Source organism: Lissotriton vulgaris, unplaced genomic scaffold (assembly GCF_964263255.1).
Source record: "Lissotriton vulgaris unplaced genomic scaffold, aLisVul1.2 SCAFFOLD_568, whole genome shotgun sequence".
Taxonomy (NCBI): Eukaryota; Metazoa; Chordata; class Amphibia; order Caudata; family Salamandridae; genus Lissotriton; species Lissotriton vulgaris.
In genome coordinates this window covers 701,434-726,987 of record NW_028245922.1, presented here as the reverse complement: position 1 = coordinate 726,987, position 25,554 = coordinate 701,434, and the positions used below count along the sequence as shown (strand labels likewise).

The following is a 25,554-nucleotide window of genomic DNA, read 5'->3' as shown; positions in this document are numbered from 1 at the left end:
ACGGTCACAGGGCAATCCTTCCTGAGTTGATAACTGAACTTCTGAGTTTCCCAACAACTCACCAACATCACTCCTGGGTTCAGCTATCTCAGGTGCAACTCTGTGCTGCAGCTCTGTGAAATACATGTCCTGCCTGTATCATATGTTGCACACTGCCTTTAGGACTCAGTAGGCCTGCCAGAAGGTTGACTTACACACATGTACTGGGGAAGTGGTGGCTTTGCCATTCCTTTTAACGGCAAAGGCGGGCTAGCATTGTTTGACTGCTCTACCAGTCTGCAGTGGTGAACTGGGAGACTCGTTTAACTTGGGAAACCTTTAGGGTGGCACATTCAGTGCTGCCAGCTGTGAGAAGTTGGCCCGATATGCAGTGCTCACTATTCTAGCGACCACTATGCATCGGTCCAAACGACCCTTATGGTGATTGGTTGTAAGTCAACCTTAGACCAGCTATCCTAGTAGCGTGGATACGAGCAGTCTTCGGGCTAAACTCTAGAGGGCGTGTTAAGCCAGCTGTTATACCATCACATACCCCTTGAACACCAAGTGAAAGGACACCACACAAGTGTTATGAAAATAAACAGTGTATTTATTAGAATCACAACAGCCCTGGATTCTTTATGAGGACAAGGTACTAAGCACACAACGAAACTCTTAGGAAAATACTTCAAGTGCACAATTAATACAAGTGCCCGAGGGCACGGAAAGTTTAGTGGTCTCGGGCGGACCCGATAAGGCAAGTCGGAAGCGAGGGACTCGGGACCCTTAAGTAAGGAGGTTATGCGGGCACCGAAATGCCGAAGTTACCTAGCCACAAGGGCTGCGGCTGCACAAGTCTTACAGGCGTCGGGGGTCTTCGCTGACGAGCCAGGAGCCGGAAGGAAGGAGTTGCTGGCCGGCGACCAGTGGAGATAGTTCATAGAGATCCAAGCCTGGATCAGAGATCGATGATACCTGAAAGCAGAGGGGACCAAGTTCGTACTACTAGCCAGTAGTCAGAGGGTACCAGGAGGGCACCGGATGATCGTCACCTCGACTAGGTGAGTGGGCGACGCTAGGCTCTGCAGTCTCACGGACCAGGAGACGTTGTCGGCGACCAGGAGGGAGGTGCGAGCTGTCCCACGAAGGTTGATGCTGTCTGCGTCGCTGGGCCCAGGATTGGGCAACAAGCCTTGGCAAATTTCAGGGCCACGTGGTGGGCCTAAAATGGCGTCTTGAGTAGGACCGGGAGGGTCCGGGGTGCTCCTCTCGTAAAAGGGAGCAAAGGCTAGTCTGGAGCAACCAGACCAGCAACGTTGGTTGTCGTTCGTCGTCAAAGAGTCACAAGCCAGCGGCTAAGTGATCGGACAACGTGCTGAACAGCAAAGCAGAAGGGCCCCACGCAGATCGTGGAGATGCTGGGAGACTGCACTTCGGTGCTGGAGCTGCTCAGGGTCGGGGCTTCTCGGACCCCAGAGCACTCACCAGAGGATTCCTTCGGTGGTCGTGCTAGTTAAGAAAGCGTGCAGGTTTTGATGATGGCCGGTCCCTCGAGGTCTCGTCGCACCCACAGATCTCAGCTGAGCTGACGATGTGGGTAGAGGTTGGAGGTGCCAGGGAAGCCGGTTCTCGTCAAGCTGGGCAGTCGGATTCCTGAGGAAGGACTTGCAGCAAACCGCAGAGTTCTTAGGTGGTGCCTGCGGACGCAGGGTGACTACTCCTTAGCCACAAGGGAGAAATCTTAAGAAGAGCCTCGAAGTCCTTTCGTAGAAAGTATTCTTGATTCAAAGATGATCTAATTTGGAAGGGTCCCCGCTCCGGCCTTTATCCTATAGAAAGGGGTGGGTACATGACTAGGTCCTGCCCTAGGGGTGGGACCAGGAAGGGGGTAGTTGCACCCCTCTCCCCTGCCGGACTTTCCCCAGGTCAGGGGCTGCTCGCCCCTGGAACTGGTTCTAGCCGGCAGATGCGTAGTGAGCACAGGGGTGCCACTCCGCAGTCACCTTCCTGTAAAGCCCTGCCTACCCAGGATACACAAAACCCTGTCTGGGATGGTGCGAACACCGCCCTGGACAGGAAACCCTTTGTCCAAGCTCTCCTCGCTGGAAGGACTCCCAGCAGCAGGAGGTCAGACTCGTGTCTGTGGTGGCGGCGTCCATTTTGTGGAGCTGAGGCTTCAGTTAACTTTAACCGGGGTTCATAGTTACGTACATGTCGTGTCCCTCTAGAAGGGCGGAATGCTAACCTCGTCGCCAGCATTGGTGAGGGGGCAGCATCCCGATTCGTATGACACCTTACTCGACATGTTTTGATAACGCGATACCGAAGTTACCGATATGGTACGCGTTATCATGGAACAGCCATTGGGTCTTGGTTCCGCAAGCTGCAACCGGGCTCGGCTCGTGCCAGAGCCCAATTCACACGATTCCACGCACTCTGCCTTCAGGATTGTCAAGGCCTGCCATTGGAGTGGCTGATAGGAACTCGGGTGTCCATTTTAGGGTTAGATATAGGGATACTATACCTACAGCAACGGGCGAGTACGCCACGTTGCCCCAGCTGTCGTGCAGCCAGTTGTGTCAGATTTAGATGGCCATCCAGGGGTGGCATAATACATGCTTCAGCCCCTGGTAGGCCCTGGGTACACCGATGCCCTGAGTTACAGGGTCTGACAGGGTGGCCCAGTTCCAATTGGGTAATGCACCTAAGGTACACACATCAATTTAGTGAGAGAACAGCTAGGCTGTGGGTCTGATTAGCAGGCCCACAGCCCGAGAAAGTTGTAAACCAGTGAAACAAAAGCAAAAAGTCTGGGTGATCATAGGATTGCAGACCCTACTCTCCTACATGACCCCCCCCCCAAACGTTGGGACAATAAACTAACCTTGACCAGGTGAGTCTTCTTGTTCTAAGTGGAAATACCTGGAGAGCCCATCTGCATTGCCATGATCAGTGCCAGGTCTATGCTCCACCTTGAAGTCCATCCCCTGTAGGGAAATGGACCACCTAAGCAGTTTGGGGTTTTCACCCTTCATCTGATTTAGCCATAGGAGGGGCTTATGGTCGGTCTGAATCTTGAAATGAGTGCCAAACAAGTATGGCCTCAGTTTCTTCAGGGCCCACACCACAGCGAAGGCCTCCCTCTCTATAGCTGACCAATTTTTCTCTCTGGGGGTCAGCCGTCTGCTTATAAAAGCAATGGGCTGGTCATTACCATCAAAATTCAGTTGAGATAGAACAGCTCCCACACCCAACTCAGAAGCATCTGTTTGGACAATGAATGGTTTGGAGTAGTCTGGACTCTTGAGGATAGATGTCCGTGCACATGGCCTGTTTTAGGTCATCGAATGCTTTTTGACAGCTCGCTGTCCACTGAACTCTTTTGGCATTTTCTTACTCATCAGTTCATTAAGCGGGCTCACAATTGATCCGTAATTTCTGACGAACTTTCGGTAGTAACCAGTCAGGCCCAAGAAAGCTCGAACCTGAGTCTGGGTGGTTGGAGGAGCCCAGTCCCTGATTGACTGTATCTTGCTCTCCAGTGGTTGAACTTGGCCTCCACCGACAAGGTGGCCCAGGTATACAACCTGTGTCTGCCCTATCTGGCACTTGGTAGCCTTGATAGTGAGACCTGCTGCTTGCAGAGCCTCTAACACTTTCCGCAGGTGGACCAGGTGATCCTCCCAGGTGGAGCTAAAGACAGCAATATCATCGAGATACGCCGCACAGAAGTCATTCAGCCCAGTGAGAACGTGATTCACCAACCGTTGGAAGGTGGCAGGTGCATTTTTCAAACCAAAGGGCATCACCACGAACTGATAATGCCCACCAGGGGTAGAAAATGCTGTCTTAGGCTTGGCGTCCTCAGCTAACCTGATTTGCCAATACCCAGCTGTCAGGTCAAACGTACTTAAGTAGTTGGCAGAAGCCAATCTATCTATAAGCTCGTCTGCCCTTGGTATTGGGTGGGCGTCAGTCTTAGTGACTCATTGAGACCCCTGTAGTCTACGCAGAACCTCATCTCTTTCTTACCGCCCGGGGTGTGAGGTTTCGGCACTAGAACTACGGGACTAGCCCACGGGCTATCCGAGGGTTCAATGACTCCCAACTCCAACATTTTCTGCACTTCAGTTTTGATGCAGTCTCTAACGTGATCGGGCTGCCTGTAGATTTTACTCTTGACGGGCAAGCTGTCACCAGTGTCAACCTCATGGGTACACCAATTGGTCTGACTGGGTGTTAGAGAGAACATATGCCGGAAGGATTGAAGAACCTGTTTACAATCCTCCTGTTGATGTTCGGAGAGGCTGCCACAAAAGACAACACCGTCTACCGATCCATCGTCAGGATTCTGAGTGAGCAGGTCTGGGAGAGGGTCACTCTCTTCCTCCTGTCCCTCATCTATGGCCATGAGCAAGCTCATGTCCTTCCTGTCGACATATGCTTTGAGCCTGTTGACATGGAGCACCCGATGGGGGCTCCGGGGAGTTTCAAGGTCTACCAGGTAGGTGACCTCTCCCTTTTTCTCCAGGATGGTGTAGGGCCCGGACCATTTGTCCTTGAGTGCTGCTGGGGCCACTGGCTCCAACACCCACACCTTCTGTCCGGGCTGATAAACAGTCAAGACAGCCTTTTGGTCATGCCAAGCTTTTTGGAGTTCTTGGCTGGCCTTAAGGTTTTCGGATGCCTTCTCCATGTATTCAGCCATCCGGGAGCGGAGGCCAAGCACATAGTCCACTATGCTGGTTGCAGGCTTTTTGAGAGGTCTCTCCCATCCTTCCTTCACCAAACACAGGGGTCCTCTTACAGGATGTCCGTACAAAAGTTCAAAAGGGCTGTAGCCAACCCCCTTCTGTGGGACTTCTCTATAGGCGAACAAAAGGCAGGGAATCAGGACGTCCCATCTACGCCGGAGCTTTTCAGGTAGTCCATGAATCATCCCTTTCAGGGTCCTGTTGAACCGCTCAACAAGCCCATTGCATTGTGGATGATAGGGTGTAGTGAACTTGTAGTTGACACCACATTCCTTCCAAATAGCAGTCAAGTAGCTCGACATGAAGTTTGCACCTCTGTCAGAGACGACCTCCTTAGGGAAGCCCACTCTGGAGAATACTCCAACTAGGGCTCTTGCCACCACAGGGGCTGTAGTGGTCCTAAGGGGAATAGCTTCAGGATACCTGGTGGCATGATCCACTACCACCAGTATAAACTTGTGCCCTGATGCTGTTGGGGGTTCCATTGGACCGACAATGTCAATCCCCACACGTTCAAAGGGCACCCCCACCACAGGCATTGGTATAAGGGGGGCCTTTGTCGTGCCACCTGACTTACCACTGGCTTGGCAAGTGACACAGGAGCGACAAAACTCCTTGGTATCTTCGTTCATGTGAGGCCAGTGAAAGTGCGAGACAAGCCTGTCCCACGTCTTCGTCTGGTCTAAGTGTCCTGCTAAGGGAATCTCGTGGGCCAAGGTAAGAAGGAAACCACGCTGAGACAAGGGGATAACCAGCCTCCTGGTCATGCCAGGCTTGGGGTCTCTTGCCTCAGTGTACAGGAGTCCATCCTCCCAGTATACCTTGTGGGTACCTGTGGCGTTCCCAGCAGCCTCAGCAGCAGCCTGCTGTCTGAGGGGTTCAAGGGAAGGGCAGTCTAACTGGTCCTTCCCCAGGTCCTCTCGTGTGGGTCCCCCTGAGCCCAGAAACTCAACTTGATCAAGTTCGAGTTCTTTAGGTTCAGTTTCCCGCAATTCCTGGAGGTCAGCCTCCTCTGAGACCTGATCCTCGACCTGGGGCAAGGGGGAAGGCGCTGCCTTAACCCGACTGCTCTTCTTCTTGGGAGGTGTCTGGTCCGTTGTTCCAGGATCCAGCACCTGTTCAGTGGGGCATCGTCTGACCTGTGACCTAGTCACAGCAAGCACATGTGCTGGCAAGCCTAACATTTCCATGTGAGTCCGGTGCTCCACTTCTGACCATTGTGATGACTCCAAATCATTGCCCAACAAACAATCCACTGGGAGGTCTGAACTAACAACAACCTTTTTCTGGCCATTTACCCCTCCCCAGGAGAAAGCAACAATCGCCATACTATGACTGGTAGTGACGTTGCTGGCATTGGTCACCAGGAAATCTGTACCTGGCATGATCTGTCCCGGGTCCACAAAGTTAGGCGTCACCATGGTGACACTGGCACAAGTGTCCCTGTAGGCCTGAGCCATTCTTCCATTGATCAAAGGCGTCTGTCGGTATTTGCCCAAAGTATTGGGACTGACATCAGGGGATATATCCACATCCCCCGTACAGACAAGGACAGCCTGAGTGAGCGTGCCAACTAAGTTGCCACACCCCTCAGAACCCAAGGTTAACCCAACTAGTCCCTTGGGAGGCGCACAATACTGCTGGCTGTACTAGGGGGCACAGATCCTTAGGGGCTGCAGTAGCAGGAGTCTGCCCTCCTTTCTTGGTGCACTCACTAAACCAGTGAGTTTTACTTTTACAGTATTGGCACCACCTTTTCGATTGGCCTTCTTGATTCTTCTTTTTCTGGGAAGCCTGACCCCCCCCCCCCTCTTTGGGCTGTTGGGGACCTGTCGAAGACTTCTGGTCATTTTGTTCCCCTTTCGAATCTTTACCCTTCTGGTCTGCTTTCTTCTGACTACCCTGGTTCTGGCCCTGGTTTTGCTTAACCCTTGTTCTGACCCATCTGTCTGCCTTCTTTCCCAATTCTTGGGGAGAGGTCAGATCCGAGTCGACAAGGTGCTGATGCAACAACTGGTTCTGACAATTGTTTAAAATCTGTTCTCGCATGATCAAATTATACAATCCTGTGTAATCAGTAACCTTACTGCCCAGCAACCAGCCCTCCAAAGCCTTAGTGGCACAATCAACGAAATCAGACCAGTCCTGAGACTGAGTTTTCTGGGTATCCCTGAACAGCAACCTGTACTGCTCAGTGGTTAGGCCGAACCCATCGATCAGTGTGTTCTTCAGGACCTGGTAATTGTTAGCATCCTCGACTCTAGTAGTGAGGAGCTTGTCTCTACCTTTACCCTCAAAGGAGAGCCACAAGATAGCTGCCCACTGACTCTGGGGGACGCACTGGACAGTGCAGGCCCGCTCCATAGCAGTAATCCATTTGTGGATGTCGTCCCCTTGCTTAAAGGGGGGCACTATCTTACTCAGGTGTCTAGTGTCTAAACTCCTGTTTTCCTGTGGGGGAATGCTGCCACCAGTGGGAATTGTCCCACTCAATTCTTGCTCTCTAGCGAAGGCGAGTCTTTCTTTGGCTAGGGCAAGTTCTTCCCTTTCGATCCGCAGATTGACTTCCCGCTCTTTAGCTTCGTACACTCTCCTCTGAGGGGATGTCATCCCTCTTCGAGCAGAGCCCCGAGAGCCATTGGTTCGGGCGGATCTGTTAGAGCCTCTCGATAGAGACCTAACTCGTCCACTCCCAATGTTAAGCTGGCCTGAGAGGGGCCCCAGGGGTCTCCTAGTACCATTCTCGTGCCGGCTTAAGTTGTCCCTAGTTAGCTGGCTAACCACTACTGGACCTTTGTCTGCCTCGTCCCCAGATGTTCCTAGATCCTCATCCTCCTCTTCAGCTTCTGCTGAGAGATGGATAAGGTCAGGGTCACCTGCGGTTCCCTCGAGGGGGGGCATACTCTCTTCTGGATGAGAAGGGTCGGTGTTACCCGCCCTCCTAGCATCATAAGTCTCCAAGAGACCAATCAGAAACGGAGTTGTAGGGTTTGAACCCTGTTTTAACTTCCGAGATGTACAGAGCTGTCGCATCTCTTGGAAGCTAAGTGCAGCATATCTGGACGTGACCTGTGGAAGGTCGACTGACACAAGGGGAGACTCAGAGTTTCCTCCTTTGTCGGACATGCTGCTTCTAGTGTGGTGTAAGTGATGCACCTACCTACACTATATGTTTACCTACTGATCCCTCGCTAAGAGTTGTAGCCAAGGTGTGCTAAGCCTTGAGGAGCTACAACAGCTGGTTCAGTAGAACTCAGAGTATTCTAAGCTAAGTTATATGTACCTGAAGTACTTATGCGATCTTTCACAAGATATTCTTAGGATACGCGTGGTAAAACAACAGCAAGCTCAAATCCCAACCGCTGCTCACCAATGTGAGAAGTTGGCCCGATATGCAGTGTTCACTATTCTAGCGACCACTATGCATCGGTCCAAACGACCCTTATGGTGATTGGTTGTAATGTAATGTATGTATGTATGTAATGTATAGGCATTTATATAGCGCACTACTTACCCGGAGGGTCCCAAGGCGCTTCGACCGCTGCGAAACCCTTCCTGGCTTCCCTGAGAGATGGTCCCTTAATGGGTATCTCCAGGGTGAGACCAGGCATCCCCGGTGGTCTGGTGGGGCCGTTAGTGAAGATGAGGCAAGCTAATGCCCAGAGTTGCCGAGTGTGATCACTGATCAGAGTGGGCACCGAGGCGAGAGAATTATCGAGTCCGCTGACCCTCTAGAGGGCGGGTTAAGCCAGCTGTTATACCATCACATACCCCTTGAACACCAAGTGAAAGGACACCACACAAGTGTTATGAAAATAAACAGTGTATTTATTAGAATCACAACAGCCCTGGAATCTTTATGAGGACAGGGTACTAAGCACAGAACAAAACTCTTAGGAAAATACTTCAAGTGCACAATTAATACAAGTGCCCGAGGGCACGGAAAGTTTAGTGGTCTCGGGCGGACCCGATAAGGCAAGTCGGAAGCGAGGGACTCGGGACCCTTAAGTAAGGAGGTTATGCGGGCACCGAAATGCCGAAGTTACCTAGCCACAAGGGCTGCGGCTGCACAAGTCTTACAGGCGTCGGGGGTCTTCGCTGACGAGCCAGGAGCCGGAAGGAAGGAGTTGCTGGCCGGCGACCAGTGGAGATAGTTCATAGAGATCCAAGCCTGGATCAGAGATCGATGATACCTGAAAGCAGAGGGGACCAAGTTCGTACTACTAGCCAGTAGTCAGAGGGTACCAGGAGGGCACCGGATGATCGTCACCTCGACTAGGTGAGTGGGCGACGCTAGGCTCTGCAGTCTCACGGACCAGGAGGCGTTGTCGGCGACCAGGAGGGAGGTGCGAGCTGTCCCACGAAGGTTGATGCTGTCGGCGTCGCTGGGCCCAGGATTGGGCAACAAGCCTTGGCAAATTTCAGGGCCACGTGGTGGGCCTAAAATGGTGTCTTGAGTGGACCAGGAGGGTCCGGGGTGCTCCTCTCGTAAAAGGGAGCAAAGGCTAGTCTGGAGCAACCAGACCAGCAACTTTGGTTGTCGTTCGTCATCAAAGAGTCACAAGCCAGCGGCTAGTGATCGGACAACGTGCTGAACAGCAAAGCAGAAGGGCCCCACGCAGATCGTGGAGATGCTGGGAGACTGCACTTCGGTGCTGGAGCTGCTCAGGGTCGGGGCTTCTCGGACCCCAGAGCACTCACCAGAGGATTCCTTCGGTGTTCGTGCTGGTTAAGAAAGCGTGCAGGTTTTGATGATGGCCGGTCCCTCGAGGTCTCGTCGCACCCACAGATCTCAGCTGAGCTGACGATGTGGGTAGAGGTCGGAGGTGCCAGGGAAGCCGGTTCTCGTCGAGCTGGGCAGTCGGATTCCTGAGGAAGGACTTGCAGCAAACCGCAGAGTTCTTAGGTGGTGCCTGCGGACGCAGGGTGACTACTCCTTAGCCACAAGGGAGAAATCTTAAGAAGAGCCTCGAAGTCCTTTCGTAGAAAGTATTCTTGATTCAAAGATGATCTAATTTGGAAGGGTCCCCGCTCCGGCCTTTATCCTAAAGAAAGGGGTGGGTACATGACTAGGTCCTGCCCTAGGGGTGGGACCAGGAAGGGGGGTAGTTACACCCCTCTCCCCTGCCGGACTTTCCCCAGGTCAGGGGCTGCTCGCCCCTGGAACTGGTTCTAGCCGGCAGATGCGTAGTGAGCACCGGGGTGCCACTCCGCAGTCACCTTCCTGTAAAGCTCTGCCTACCCAGGATACACTAAACCCTGTCTGGGATGGTGCGAACACCGCCCTGGACAGGAAACCCTTTGTCCAAGCTCTCCTCGCTGGAAGGACTCCCAGCAGCAGGAGGTCAGACTCGTCTCTGTGGTGGCGGCGTCCATTTTGTGGAGCTGAGGCTTCAGTTAACTTTAACCGGGGTTCATAGTTACGTACATGTCGTGTCCCTCTAGAAGGGCGGAATGCTAACCTCGTCGCCAGCATTGGTGAGGGGGCAGCATCCCGATTCGTATGACACCTTACTCGACATGTTTTGATAACGCGATACCGAAGTTACCGATATGGTACGCGTTATCATGGAACAGCCATTGGGTCTTGGTTCCGCAAGCTGCAACCGGGCTCGGCTCGTGCCAGAGCCCAATTCACACGATTCCACGCACTCTGCCTTCAGGATTGTCAAGGCCTGCCATAGGAGTGGCTGATAGGAACTCGGGTGTCCATTTTAGGGTTAGATATAGGGATACTATACCTACAGCAACGGGCGAGTACGCCACGTTGCCCCAGCTGTCGTGCAGCCAGTTGTGTCAGATTTAGATGGCCATCCAGGGGTGGCATAATACATGCTTCAGCCCCTGGTAGGCCCTGGGTACACCGATGCCCTGAGTTACAGGGTCTGACAGGGTGGCCCAGTTCCAATTGGGTAATGCACCTAGGGTACACACATCAATTTAGTGAGAGAACAGCTAGGCTGTGGGTCTGATTGGCAGGCCCACAGCCCGAGAAAGTCGTAAACCAGTGAAACAAAAGCAAAAAGTCTGGGTGATCATAGGATTGCAGACCCTACTCTCCTACACCAGCCCCGGGGTGACCCTCAAACATACATGCCCTGTGTACCAGGGTACCATTTGCTAAGGACTTACAGGTAAGTTAGGCATTTCCAATTGGGTACAGCCATACCATTTAGGGTCAGGGCGCTGTCACTGAGGTCTGGTTAGCAGGCCTGAGAGTCGAAAAGCCAGCAGCATCAGTCGAAAAACTTGAGGGTGACCATACAAAAGTGGCCTGTCCTTACAATGTCACTGTCACTATCCCAGGCATTTTGGTGAATTGACGTCCATGCTCACTCGGATTCGAAGTCTTCTCAGGAATAGTGGCCTGCTGGGTTCAGCAGAACACCATGTCTGTGATTGCTATATAATTAAGCAATAAAAAATAAAATAATGCAGGCAATTTTCCTCAAAGGACTGCTGTCTACTCGCAAACAACCTTTTTTTAAGATTCATAAAGTGGAAGAGGTCACGTTTTGTTTTTGCGACTGCATTGCAGCCCCAACTCACGAGGCGGTAATTTTGCAATGTTTAGCCACTGGATTATGATCATAAAACTTTGCTACATCACATACTGATTCACAGTTCGTAAGGGCCGCCTGCAACTCACCTTTCTAAATTGTGAATCAGTATCTATTGGTCAAGCCATTTTAGGAGTTGTTAAAAGTGTACAGATTCCTAAAATCGCTTTAATTCATTCAAAAAGCATTTTAATGGTTGGAAACCCAATTAAGATGATTTTGGGGAAGCCAGTGTTTGTTCTCAGGGAGCTTCTGCCTCTTCAAAGATATTTTCCAGAAAATGAGTCTCAAGTGCAAAAGCTGACATACCTGTATAATAGGCCAAATACAACAACTTTCTTTTGAAGTTTTATTTAACATCACCAATTTGGTGATGACCCGTTGCACCTTCCAGTACCTTACAATGTCATCATTCTCCAGCAAGTAATGTAATGTAATGTAATGTAATGTAATGTAATTATGCACTTATATAGCGCGGCTGTCACTCCAAGGAGCATCTTGGCGCTTTTAGCCCGTAGCCTAGGTGGAAGGCCGGAAACAGTCAATTCGCACGTCTATCTCGTCTATACTGAAACACAACTGTGTCTTAACCAGAGTCATACAGACCGTATCTGACAGGTTGAAAATCCATGTTTTCAGAGCCTTACGGAAATGATTCTCAGCAGAGATCAGGCGCAGATTGTGTGGACATCAACTTCAGCCACACCACAGAGCTTCAATGGACGGACCACAGCTGCGTCCACTTCACCTTCAAGAAAACAACGACCCACCACCACCAGCAACAGACCGCCCGCAGAAGCTGGAACAAGATCACAGCAGACCAGCTCGCCACCTCCCTGAGCCAGCACCCTCCTGCCAGCTCAGCGAACCCCAGCCAGGCCGCCGACAACCTCACGAAGTGGATCAGCAACTGCGCGGACGAACTCGCCCCACTGAGGACCCCGCCCAGCAGACCCGGCAGCAAGAAAGCCCCATGGTTCACCGACGAACTCAAGAGCTCCAAGAAGAACTGCCGAGCCCTCGAGAAAGTCTGGAGAAGGGAACCGACACCGGACAATAGGACCTCCTTCAAACTTGCCACCCGGAAACACCACCAGCTGATCCGCGCCGCCAAGAAAACAGCATTCAAGGACCGGTTGGACAACAACGCACACAACTGCAAGGAACTCTTCAACATCGTCAAAGAGCTTTCCAACCCCAGCGCAGGAAACAACAACATCACCCCATCGCAAGACCTCTGCAACTCCCTGGCTTCATACTTCCACAACAAGATCGCGGACATACACAACAGCTTCAACAACCAACCAACGCACACCATGACCGAACAACCACCCCCCACCACCACCCTCCGCGCCTGGACCCCGATCAGCACCGAAGACACCATCCGCACGATGAACTCCATCCACTCCGGATCACCGACCGACCCCTGCCCTCACCACGTCTTCAACAAAGCCGACGCTGTCATCGCACCCCACCTGCGAGACATCATCAACACATCCCTCGACACCACCATCTTCCCCGAGAGCTGGAAACACGCCGAACTCAGCGCCCTACTCAAGAAACCAACAGCGGACCCCACCGACCTCAAGAATTACCGCCCCATCTCGCTCCTCCCGTTTCCAGCCAAAGTCATCGAGAAGACCGTCAACAAGCAGATGGCCGCTTTCCTCGAGACGAACGGATCCCTCGACCCCTCACAGTCCGGCTTCCGAGCCAACCACAGCACCGAGACCGCCCTCATCGCCGCCACCGACGACATCCGAGCCCTGATGGACAATGGAGAAACAGCGGCCCTCATCCTCCTAGACCTCTCCGCGGCATTCGACACGGTCTGCCACCGCACCCTAGTACGGCGCCTCAGCAACGTCGGAATCCAGGACAAGGCGCTGGAGTGGATCACCTCCTTCCTCGACGGGAGAACACAGAGAGTCCGCCTACCACCGTACAAGTCAGAGGCCACCGAAGTCATCTGCGGCGTCCCCCAAGGATCATCTCTGAGCCCCACCCTCTTCAACGTCTACATGAGCCCCCTCGCGGCCATCGTACGCAAACACAACCTCAGCATAATCTCCTACGCTGACGACACCCAGCTGATCCTCTCCCTGACCAACGACCCCGCCGCCGCCAGAGCCAACCTGCACGAAGGGATGAAAGAGGTAGCCGAGTGGATGACGACCAGCCGCCTGAAACTGAACTCGGACAAGACGGAGGTCCTCATCCTGGGCTCCTCTCCCTCCGCCTGGGACGACTCCTGGTGGCCTCCCGCCCTGGGCACCGCACCCAAACCGACAGACCATGCACGCAACCTGGGCTTCATCCTGGACTCCTCCCTCTCCATGACCAGGCAAGTCAACAACGTCTCCTCGGCATGCTTCAACATCCTACGCATGCTACGGAAGATCTTCTGGTGGATCCCCACCGAGACCAGGAAGACCGTCACCCAGGCCCTCGTCACCAGCCGACTGGACTACGGCAACGCCCTCTACGCCGGGACCACCGCCAAGCTCCAGAAGAGACTCCAGCGGATCCAGAACGCCTCAGCCAGACTCATCCTCGACATCCCACGAACCAGCCACATCTCCGGACATCTGCGAGACCTTCACTGGCTCCCCGTCAACAAAAGAATCACCTTCCGCCTCCTCACCCACGCACACAAAGCCCTACACGACCAAGGCCCGAGCTACCTCAACAGCCGAGTCAACTTCTACGCTCCCAAACGCCACCTCCGATCAGCCAACCACGCCCTCGCCGCCGTCCCCCGCATCCGAAGAGCGACTACAGGAGGAAGGTCCTTCTCCCACCTGGCCGCCAAGACCTGGAACTCCCTCCCGACCGACCTGCGCCTGACCCAAGACCACCTCTCCTTCAGGAAGAAGCTGAAGACCTGGCTGTTCGAGCAGTAGCGGCTCCCCCCCCCCCAGCGCCTTGAGACCCCACGGGTATGTAGCGCGCTTTATAAGTGTCACTGATTGATTGATTGATTGATTGTGGGAGTTTATTCCAAGCCTTTGCGCCCAGTGTTGCGAGGGATTTCCCTCCTCTTGTTGAGAGTCTGAATTTGGGGATCTGTAACAGATTCATGTTTGTTGATCTGAGGGAACGTGTTGGTGCATACTGTTTGAACCAGGGGAGAAAGTATTTGGGTTCTTTTTGATGATATGCTCTGAAGGTAATCACTAGGATCTTGAACAGTATGCGTTTGTGAATGGGTAACCAGTGTAGGGCCTTGAGAGCAGCCGAGGCAGATGACCTCCTCGGCCATTTTAAAACCAGGCGGGCAGCAGCATTTTGGACAACCTGCAACCTATGCAGGACAGAACGATTTAGTCCTGCATATAAACTGTTGCAGTAGTCCAAACGAGAAGTTACGAGTGCTACTGTCACCGTCTTCCTGGCTGTCAGAGGGAGAAAATCAAAAAACTTTCTGAGTCCTCTGATGATGTTAAAACAAGACCCTGCCACTGCCCCTGCCTGCTGTTTGAAAGATAGGGCACTATCAAACCTGATCCCTAGGTTCCGGGCCGTAGCGATGGTATCGGGAGGGGACTCCGCATCCGATGGCCACCATAGGCTAGGGGAAAAGGGGTTTTGGGGGCCGAAAGGTATAATTTCGGTCTTCCCGGTGTTGCATTTTAGATGGTTCTCGCGCATCCAAATGAAGGTCGCGGTAAGGGAGTCTTTTAGATTTTCCTCTGCCTTTCCATTTTCCCTATCTAGAACTAGAATGAGCTGAGTGTCGTCAGCGTATGATATGGTACTGATGTTAAAGGACGAAATCAGCTCAATCAAGGGGGTCATATATAAGTTGAACAGTACCGGGCTCAAACTGGAGCCCTGCGGTAACCCTGTTTGCGTGATTTTTTCCTTCGAGCAGTGTTCTCCCAACACCGTGACCTGTCTACGATGGTCTAGGAAGTTCTTCAACCAGTCCAACACGGTGCCCGCTATCCCCGCCGCTACCAGACGACTGATCAATATTGAGTGGGACACCGTATCGAAGGCCGCCGATAGATCAAGTAAGACAAGGACGGCCTTCCTCCCTTGATCCATGGCGGTCTTCAGTGTCTCCAAGGTGTACAAAAGGGCAGACTCGGTGGAGTGTGAGGCCCGAAACCCAGATTGATTAGGGTGCAGGATGTCCTCATCCTCCAGGAACTTAGTCAACTGTTTGGTCGCCACAGTTTCAGTCATTTTGAAGAGCAGCGGGAGCAGGGAGATTGGGCGGAGGTTGGAGAGTGTTGAGGGGTCTGGCAAGGTTTTTTTTTGCAGCGGTTTTACTGCCACCAGTTTCCATTCCGATGGAATCTCGGCAGAAGACAGAGATGAGTTTATGATGCTGATTATGATCGGGTTAACTGTATCTTCTACGGTATGTAACAGCATAGGGGGACAAGGGTCGAAAGGAGAGCCAGATTTAGTGGACATAATCAGTTGACGTGAGTCTTCTGGGCTAATAGGCAGGAAATCACAGAATTGTGCTATTCCCGGGGCAGTTTCTAGTTCCTCTACTGCCTTGACAGCGGGCTGTTCAGAAAAGTCTTTGGTGAGGTTTGTTATTTTCTGCTCGAAATAGTCTGCAATTGAATTGCATAAAGTGAGGGAGGGAGGGATCTCTGATAGAAGGAACCTTGGTTTCATAAAATCGTTGACTACTTTAAAAACCTCTTTCTGTTTATTATTCGAAGAATCAATTGCTTTTAAGTAATATTCCTTTTTGGCAGTTTTAATCTGTGCATGGTATTGCTTCCTCAATTCTTTATAGTGGCTGCGATCCTCTTCCTTATACAGACGGCGCCATTTTCTCTCCAACCTTTTGACCTCTACGTGTTTCTCTTTTAAGGAGAGCGAGAACCAGGGTGCCGATTTTTTGTTCTGGTGTGGTTTACTGGGATTTGTGGCCTTAGGGGGACCACAAATTTCCTTAATCCAGTGGTTAAAGTTTTTATTATCTACTTCCGTGACACTCGTAAGAGTGGGTTTCAGTGCCGAGCTCTCTGCTGCAGGTCTGGATCCTTACTTATTTTCTTCCAATCATGTTTCATACTGGCGTCCGCCCTAGGGAGACTCTTTCTGATCCCCTTCCCCTCCATTAGGAGGTCAAATGGTATGAACATGTGGTCGGTCCAGGTTAGGGGGCAGGGCGGTTTGACCTGTAAGGATGTTAAATTTGTGCATACGCAGTCCAGTAGGTGTCCTGCCTTATGCGTAGGGTCCCGTGTTAGTAGGGTCAGCCCTAGTACGTCTATTAGATCTTTAAAACAAGATGCATTGGTGTCAGAGTCAGAGTCAAGGTGAAGATTTAGATCGCCTAAAACAGTAAAATTAGCGAATTTGAGGGCGAGATTGCTGATCACCTCAGCTAGACTATCTAGGAAGTTTTTCTGTTGACCCGGTGTCTAACTAGCGTTAGGTAAATCTAGCGCTAAATTATATGATTCTGAGGGCCTCTAAGCGCGCTGTTCCATTGTTTCTGGTGGGCATTCTTTCTGCATGGTACCACATACACTTCATATATTTACATCGCGCACAGAGATTTAACAAGAGGCGACAAAAAATGAGTTTCTACTGCCTTATATTTGATTTTAAATCAACGCCTGAGTGTCAAGCAAGTTCTCATTCACCTAAAAACTTAATATAACAGAAAATAAATAAGCATAATGTAGGTATTTAATGCCAGCATTGAGTGAACAAAAAAAGGTAGCATTGTTCAAGTTTAAAACCTACTAATTAGCATACATCTTACATCATTATGAATGACGTCAATATATCTTTGGCCCAATGATAACATCATAGGACATCCCATTACTGGCTTTTGGAGCCAAACTGAAGAATAGGACCAGGAGGAGCCTGGACCAGATGACGCCACGAGGCAGGAATGTCACAGCATGACCAACTTTGTGCTTGGTGACCAGGAACCTCGCTAACATACCTCTTCATCAGCACACTGATCGGAGTGGTGCCATGAGATGCCGGTCACTATAGTGGCAGCGGCAACTACTGAGCGTATGTGTCAGAAGAGTACATGGTTTCAGAGATTTGTAGGTAATCACTTCCGCCTCAGAGATGTAGTTTCACCCCTTAACAGCATCAGCTCGAGGCATCTCCCAAAGTGGGTCTGACGCAAAAGTAGTACTCTCCCTCCTAGACTAGTAAGGTTGGCAATTAAGTAGGCGCGTGCAGTGTTGGGAAGTTATTCTTTTCTTATAACTTTTGTCAAATTCTTTGTAATTTTTTGAACTTCACAAAGTTGCAAAGTTTTACCCATTCCAATACATTTGTTTGAATACCATGAGTTTTGCGACAACATACGTCTCAAAAAGTAAACATACATTTGTCACTGTGCGGAAAAAACTCTGCAAAAGGTAAACTTGCAGAAAAACTCAATACATCTTCATACTTGGCTGAGCTTCATCACAGTGAATCCATCTGCGCAACACACAGAAACCTTTGCATGGATGAGAACAAACTTAAAAGGGGGAAGCCTGCACTGGCAAATTGCACTGATGGGGATGGAATCAAATCTTTTCATGCATAAAAACTGCTTGTGCACTCTGAGCAACAAATAGTTCATTGATTTCTTTCCCTGCTCGATTGTCCTGTCCTTTTATGTGCAAAGACTCTACATTCGTTAAGATACTACCCTTAAAATGCCTTTGTAAATTGCAAACAATCGTAAACTGACACACACGTGTAAGTTTACCTGTGCAAACTGTGCCCTTTGTAACAGACTATGGTACAGCAGGCGTGTGCTGCTTGCTCTGGGACATTGGTATTGGCAAAGTCCAATAGGTCTGGCATTAAAGTGCTAGTACATACTACTAGCACTTAGTCATGGCTGTGTTTCCATGTGTAAGCACTTTAAAACCCGTACCGATAGTTGTTTAGCTCTTCTGTGCCATTCGACAAGGGTTCAACTGAATGCGAGTCGACCTTGATCCTGCACTCGCAGAAATTGTCCAGTCCACACTGCGGGGCCATGTTCCCTTTGGTTGGTCCTTGCTCTTAGTGTCACAGCGCACAAATAAGCATGGACTAGAACTCAGCCCAAAGTGGCTGAGATTAACTCAAACATTCTATCCATCACCTTTTTGTTCTTCCCAGAATAATCAGTAAGCCCAGACCTGGGTCCTGTAGCTCCCTGTGACACATGACTCAAGCTGCCCCTTGCTGATTAGCAGTGGCGGCTGGTGACATTTGAAAGTGTGAGGCATAAACATTGGGCATAACTTTTATATAGTGAGGTATGTGAACAAGTTCAATGGACAAACCTAGGGTCCAGGGTGAGTCCCTCTCCCGAGAAAGAAATGGAAAAAAGATTGGCAAATGGTGCATTTTAAAGCAAAGGAATGTAGCGATAAAGGAGGGCTTATAAAGCCGTGGGAACGTATACTCTGGAAATATTAAACACGTTAAAACTGCCCCATATCTTCCTGCATTAATATGTTCACCGTTACTGTAATGTGTAAATTGTACATCATGACAACTTTAGCCCTTTAAAATGTATGCTTGCCCAGTGTCTTGCACTGCATGCAGCATTAACTTTGGAAACATATGCTCTAACCAGACTTCGAGAAGCACCCACAGCTGCTGGCTGCAATCAGTCATATAGAAATATGTGCAGACAGATATTTGAGTGGGATGAAAAAAGTGGGAGCTCTCTATAAAGGAATATGTCAAATTTCCGATATTCCCATAGTGTGGCACCTGACCGGTATTTTGGTTTCTCTCTGAGATGTAATTGTGTACAGATAAATGACACAACAACTGACATATACCTAAAGTCTGTCAGTATGATTGGCTTTGTCAATAGGTGTTAGCTGTTTAAGATAATTGAGTAAGAACAATGATTTGTTAAAAATAAATAACATTGGAAATGTTTACATTCTGAAATAGTGAGTCTGTGAATTAAATAGCATTGAGGCCTGTGGAAGGAGTTAGGCCTTCAGTTATGTTAGATGTGTATCCTCTTTTTCTCTGCTTTTCTTGTCCAACTGCACATCTTCAAACACCTCTCTTTGCTTTTCAGCATCCTCTTTTCACTCTTCCCTGAATGTACTTATTCACATGCCTGTCACTTCACCGCCCCCACTTCATTTTTTGCAAGTCAATCCTTGTTTTTGGCATCAGTGTTAACTTAGGGGCAAGAAAAGAGGGCCAGTTTTAATGTCAAACATCTGAGAACTGTACACTGTAAGCACATGTTCTACAGTAAGCACATATCTCTCGCTTTAGGCTAGACATGGATATTTGGAATAACTTCGCAAGGGAACAAGAACCCTGTTCGTTATTTGGATCCATTTCGCAGTAGAAGGAATACAGCCGCTCGACTTCTAAAGGAGCGAGTGATCTGCAGCGAGGGCCTGGGGTGTCTCGGTGGGGGAGGTTAGCGTGATGAAAGGTCTCAGCACAATATACATAAAACAACGTTTAGCATGTAAACACTTACCATTAACAAGAACAAGGCACCAGATCATATGTGCTTGAATCCACTCTCACGTATGGCGAAAGGGTGAGATCTACGTCTTTGAATGACAGACGTCTGGAATAACGTAGGGAGGAAGTCTCCGATGCCCGAAACTGTGACCCATATTGTGTCAATGGTCTACAGAGTGCAAACAACCATATACCACAAAGGCAATGAAGGGATTTAAAACAGAAAGCTCTGCGTCCTGCATTACAGTTCAGAAAGTTGATTTACTCCCTGGTTTCCGTCTCCTGCTTCAGTGGGAGATGGGGCAAGCAGTCCGAAACAGACAGCCCAGACTTAAACACATCAATTTATTTAGAGATTGGAAGATGATCGTATCTCTAAATAAATACATCTATTTAGTATGTTTTTATGAAAATGTGTAGGCATTTCAAAGGGGGTAGCCCCAGAGCCCTAATGGAGAAATCGCCCCTGCTGATTTGATCTGAAACCAGTCTGAGGTTCTTTTTGTTCCCGTTCATGGGGGATGTGGCCTGGAAGGTCAGGCTGACCTGTCTTCTGGGGGCCATGGCTGATGTGCTTGTGCCTGGTCCCTGTCTCTCATGGCACAGGGAACAAACAATGGACTGGAATGGGGCAGCCCAGTAATTACCAGTGGCTGAGATTAACCCCTTCGCCGTGGGGCTAATCCCCCCACGGCGCAGGGGAAAGTGGGGGCCACGCGCAGCGCTGTGGTGCTTGTGACGAACTCAGCTCGTCATGCAGCACAGTGGAGCTGTGCTCATGACGAGCTGAGCTTGTTACAACTTCGCCCACTCAACGGAACGCCCCGCACACGAGGGGAATTAGTCCCGCTTGGGCGTTCCGCGGCAGTTATGACGAGTTCAGCTCGTCATGAGCACAGCTCCACTGTGCCTCATGACGAACTGAGCTCGTCATGAGCGCCGAAGGAGTTAATTCAAGCATTCCAGCCATAATTTCTTTAGTTCTCTGTAAGTAGCATGCTCATTTGTTTTGGGTCAGTGTTTGATCTGGTTTTGAATTCAGAGTATTCTGGGTTCATGTTGTGCTCTGCTTCATATGTGATCTTGTCTTCATGCCATGAAGGTGGGACACATGAAGTCTGTGTTGTGCGCTGTGTGTGAGGCCAGTGTCTGATGCCCTCTCTGCCTCCTGTGTCTCTCCTCAGACCATCCAGGGGATTCCAGTGAAGTTCTTCCGCACACTTAGCGACCTGGTCGCCGTTTACCAGCAGCCCAACAAGGGGCTTGTGATACCGCTGCTGTACCCTGTGGGAAGAGTCGCAGAACCCGCCGAGGAGGACTCAGGTGAGCATGGAACCCACTGGTCCATGAACTTCTGGCAATGGAACGATTTGCCATTTATGACAGGTCTGGTGGCCTAGTAGGCTAATGTGTCCACTGCACTGACCTGTGTTTGACCTCACGGTCACAGGTTCAAATCCCAGTGGGTCTACTTAGCCTTTCATCCTTCTGAGCTTTGAAAAAATGAGTACCATTGAGTTGGGTAACATCTGTTATTCAGTGCCAAGATAACCTTCTGTGTGAACGTGCGCTTTATAAATACACATATTGTTATGTGTTACTACATCGTAGGGTGCAAGCACATTGGGAAACATGGATCTTCCACCTAATACACAATGCTTAAAACACATTACTGGCAGGCACCTCCAAGTTGCTGGCGGCTCCTCCTGAGGTTGGTCCGGGCTCTGGTGGCGTCCCAATACGCGGCGGAGAGCGTGCGGACCTCTGGGGGCGGGGCAAGCAATGCGGGATGCGGGCGGTGTAAACGGCGTACAAGCCGTACCTTCGGTGCGGGTGCTGCTTCACAAATGCGGGCAGGCGCGGCCTTTGGGACTCCGGAGTGCAGAGCGGGCAGACTGGTACGCTTTGTACGGGCTATCCGGGGCTTCAGGCAGCACATCTGGTCCGATTCTGGCGGGAGGTGCGGGATGATCTCAATGCGGTGCGAAGAGGGCGAGGTGTGCGAGTGCGGGTGGCCCAGCGGGACGTAGGGTGAGCGGCTCGAACTCGAGCGGGGCTCACACGAGTCGGGGGCGGCCAGGCACAAGCGTCATGGCCTAAAAGGGGGGCGAGGCGCATTGGAGATCAAAGCTCCGGCGAGGGGGAACACAACCGGTCCGCAGCAGACAGCGAAGGCAGAATATGAGCCCAGTGGTCCTGGGGCTCAGTTCAGGGGGCAAGCTCTCTTCCAAGCCCTTGGAGATCGTTTTTACAAATGCACAAGTAGGTTTTAAAAGTCTTTCCCAGTCTTTTCCTCTCCTTCTTGCAGCAAGGCACCCACCAGAGGCCAGTCTCTCAGGTCAGAGACAGTACTCCTCCATGCAGATTTTCCAAATCCTTCTCTTCGGGCAGAGGTTCTTCTTGGCGCAAACAGGATCTGATTTCTTAGGAGCTGGGCTCCTCCAAGGGGTGGAGCCAGCATTGAGGTGGCAGAGCACAGCCCTATTCAGAGTCAAGGGGCACTCCCCCCACCCATCCTGGTGTATTCTCTCTATTTACCACCTGTGAGCCCCAGCCTGTCTCCTGGAATTCCCAAGCCCTGTCACACACAGAAACCAGACAGCAGATACACATCAGAGCAGAGGCGGGCTGAAATGGTTAGGCAAGCAAATACTAACTTTCTAAAAGTAGTATTTGCAAACACAGGATATTAAAATAAACTTTACTAATAGAAGTATTTTAATATTCTGAGTTCAGGCATACTAAACTTTACTTTCTACCATGCTCTCTGAGTCTGTTAGGATTATAGAGTGTAATAATTCCAGCAGCCCATTCTGGCCTATGGAGAGCAGGCAGCCTTACAATAGTGCAAAACGCAAAATGGCTGAAATTCACTATTAGGACATGCCACACACATCAGGGCTTGTCCTACCTAATGCTTACAATGCACCCTGGCCTTGAGCTTACCATAAGTGTGACTAATATGAAGTTAAGGGAAGGTTTAGGGACTGGCAAGTAGGTGCACTTGTGCAGTCAGCATGACAGTACCAGACTGCAAGCAGGTTCTGCAATGGCAGACCTTAGACACATTTTACCAGGCCATTTCTCTGGGTGGCACAACCAGTGCTGCAAGCCCAACAGCAGCATTTGTATTTACAAGCCCTGGCACTCCTGGTGCACTTTACTGGGGTCTGACAGTAAACCAAATTAGTCAATCATGGAAACCAATCACATATACATTTTACAATAGGGAGAGCATGTGTACTTTAGCAATGGTCAGCAGTGGTAAAGTGCCCAGAGTCATTAAGCCAACAAAACAGGTCAGAGAGAATATTGGAGGAAGACAAAAAGTTCAGGGATGACCCTGCAGAGAGGGCCAAGTCCAACAATTTATAAAACCTGAGGTGTCGGGTAAAGGACCTAGCCGAAGTACAAGGATAGGATTTCCAATCAGTATGATCTGGAAACACCAAACAGGAAAGTATTTAGCTGGTCCCCGACCGGTCCCTGTCCACAGACACGCTAAGATGTGGTCTGGAGGGGAGCCGAATAGGTATTTTCCGCGAGGTGCTCTCACACTAAGTAAGTTCTTTCTTTCCACAGGCTGTTTCAGACTGAGCTCACTTCAGACTCGACGAAACACCTCTCGGGTACATTTTGGAACAGGAGAATTTAACGAGGCAATTTCTCCCCGTTTTTCCTTATTTCCCAGATTTAGGACTAAGAAATCCTTCGCCCCCCACAGTCCATGGGGCACATTAATGCTACCTTAGAAGTATGTAATTACAACCGCAATACCGACAATTTTGTGTTATGTGTGTGTTTTTGAAAGTCACGAGGTGTGTGTTTCTTCTGTCTTTTAAACCTTTGGTTATTCACTAGCGGCACAAATCTTTCCAGCATGCCTTTTTGTCCAACACAGGCAAAAAAACACGTGCAGTACTGGAATAGCGCACACACCATAGAGGAGCATTATTGAGTGTGGAAGCGCATTGAATACTGTTGTAAACCCACTCACTTGGAGGAGGGGCCTTTGTTCCCCTAACTTTGTTTGTTTTTTCTATCACACAGATACTATGTGAAAAGTCTAGATCGTATGTATGATTTAACACATGCTTTATAGTTGCAGCGTTCATTTCTTTATTTTCCAGATTGCCTAACTTTGGCAGGTTAGGAATGGCAAACACAGGTCTGGTCCCTGTGTAGTCATGACGAAGAGCTTTGGGGAAAGCTCGAAACATGTTGATGTATACTAAGGATTCCTAACCCATTATAACTAGGTCTACTTGTATCTCATGCAACAATAAAATATTTCGCCCACTAGCAAGGTATTTTTAACTCACTTTAGCCCACTCCACCACACTTTTGCACTACACATACTCTTCCACAAAAGTGCTCCTATGTAAATATCGCAAGTCGCAGCACGCCTCAGTTCGTAGAGAGCTGAGATGACCCCTATGATGAAGCGTGTCACCAAGGGGAAACCCTGGTGAGTGAGGGGCTCAAGAAAGGAATTTTTCTTTCCTGTTTGGTGTTTCCGGATCATACTGATTGGAAACCCTATCCTTGTCCTTCGGCTAGGTCCTTTACCCGACACCTTAGGTTTTATGTTCAGTATTGATCAAGGAGGGCGGACCTAGCTTAAAACCTCTACCTCACCCCCTATTTTCTGTTTTGTGATTATTTGTAAACACATTACTGGCATGTTAAGGGTACATGTTTGTATGTAAACACATTACTGGTAAGTTAAGGGCACATGTTTATGTGCAAATATGAACTATGGACATTGATTCACTGAAGTATCAGCAGTGGTGGAAGTGACTTCACACCTGTTAACCCACCAAATATAAACCTTGTCGCACCCTAAGCTTCGCGAGAGCCTCCCATTTGCTGCTGGTGGTCTAGAACAGCAGCCAGGAGTTAAAGCTCCAGAACACAAGCACAGCACCTACACTGTCAACTCTGTGTGGGGGCTGCTGCCCTCAGGAGGACAGGGGTGGCAAGGCCAGTGACAGTGGAACCAGTGGACTTCTGCCTGTGGTTGACATCCATGACACCTAAGAACATAAAACACAGGTATGTTCTTATATGAATGCTGTTAGGGTCAGAAGACAGAATGTGCTAAAGAGAGAAGTAATCTGCTCCCTGTACAAGGATCTGTTACGAGTACATTATCAGGGACGTCTTTCATTTTAATCGATTTACAAAGCGCAAAACGCAGTAATACAGAACAAAGTATAGCTATAAAATGTAGGGATACAACATTGAAAAACTAAAGAACTTGCTGTGGAAGATGGAAGATATTTTGAAGAAGGTAAAGAACAAATACAAAGTAGGGACACGCCAGGAATAAAGGGATGGGACACTGCAGTGTTTTGGCCCATGCAGAGAGAAAGAATGAGATTGTGATAGGGCGCAAGGAGGACGAGGACTCGCAAACTGTGTTTGAGTAGTTATGTTCTGTTAGTATGAATTTGTAGAGCGCACGTTCACCCCGGGGTTTCTTGGCGCTGTGTGCCGCTGGGGAACCCGTCCTGGCTTTCCCTGTGAGATGGTCCCTATTGGGCATCCCCAAGGTGAAGCCAGGCATCCCCGGCAGCGAGGGGGCCGTTGTGGAGATTAAGCAAGCTATTGCCCAGAGTTGCAGAGTGGGACCCATGGTTAGAGAGGCACCGAGGCGAGATATATCGAGCACGCTGACATTGGTTCCGTACCCTGCCGCGTCAGGAATTGAACCCTGGTCCCGGGCCGACCTCTGCTTCTGGGTCTGCCGCCTCTAACCGGTGAGCCACACTTCTCCACTAGAGAGCAAAGGTAGGAGAAGGTTGGAAGCAGGAACCAAAGATGAA

At 50.2% G+C, this 25,554-nt stretch overlaps 1 protein-coding gene across 1 annotated transcript in view; it reads left to right on the top strand.

Moving 5' to 3' along the window:
• The window catches only part of LOC147666252 (phosphatidylinositol 3,4,5-trisphosphate 5-phosphatase 2-like), a 420,611-nt gene that overhangs the window by 86,228 nt on the left and 308,829 nt on the right, over positions 1-25,554 (top strand). Inside the window, exon 3 of the mRNA XM_086949195.1 lies at positions 20,911-21,049. Within this exon, the coding sequence (XP_086805321.1) occupies positions 20,911-21,049 (139 nt within the window). The remainder of the gene's footprint in view (positions 1-20,910; positions 21,050-25,554) is intronic.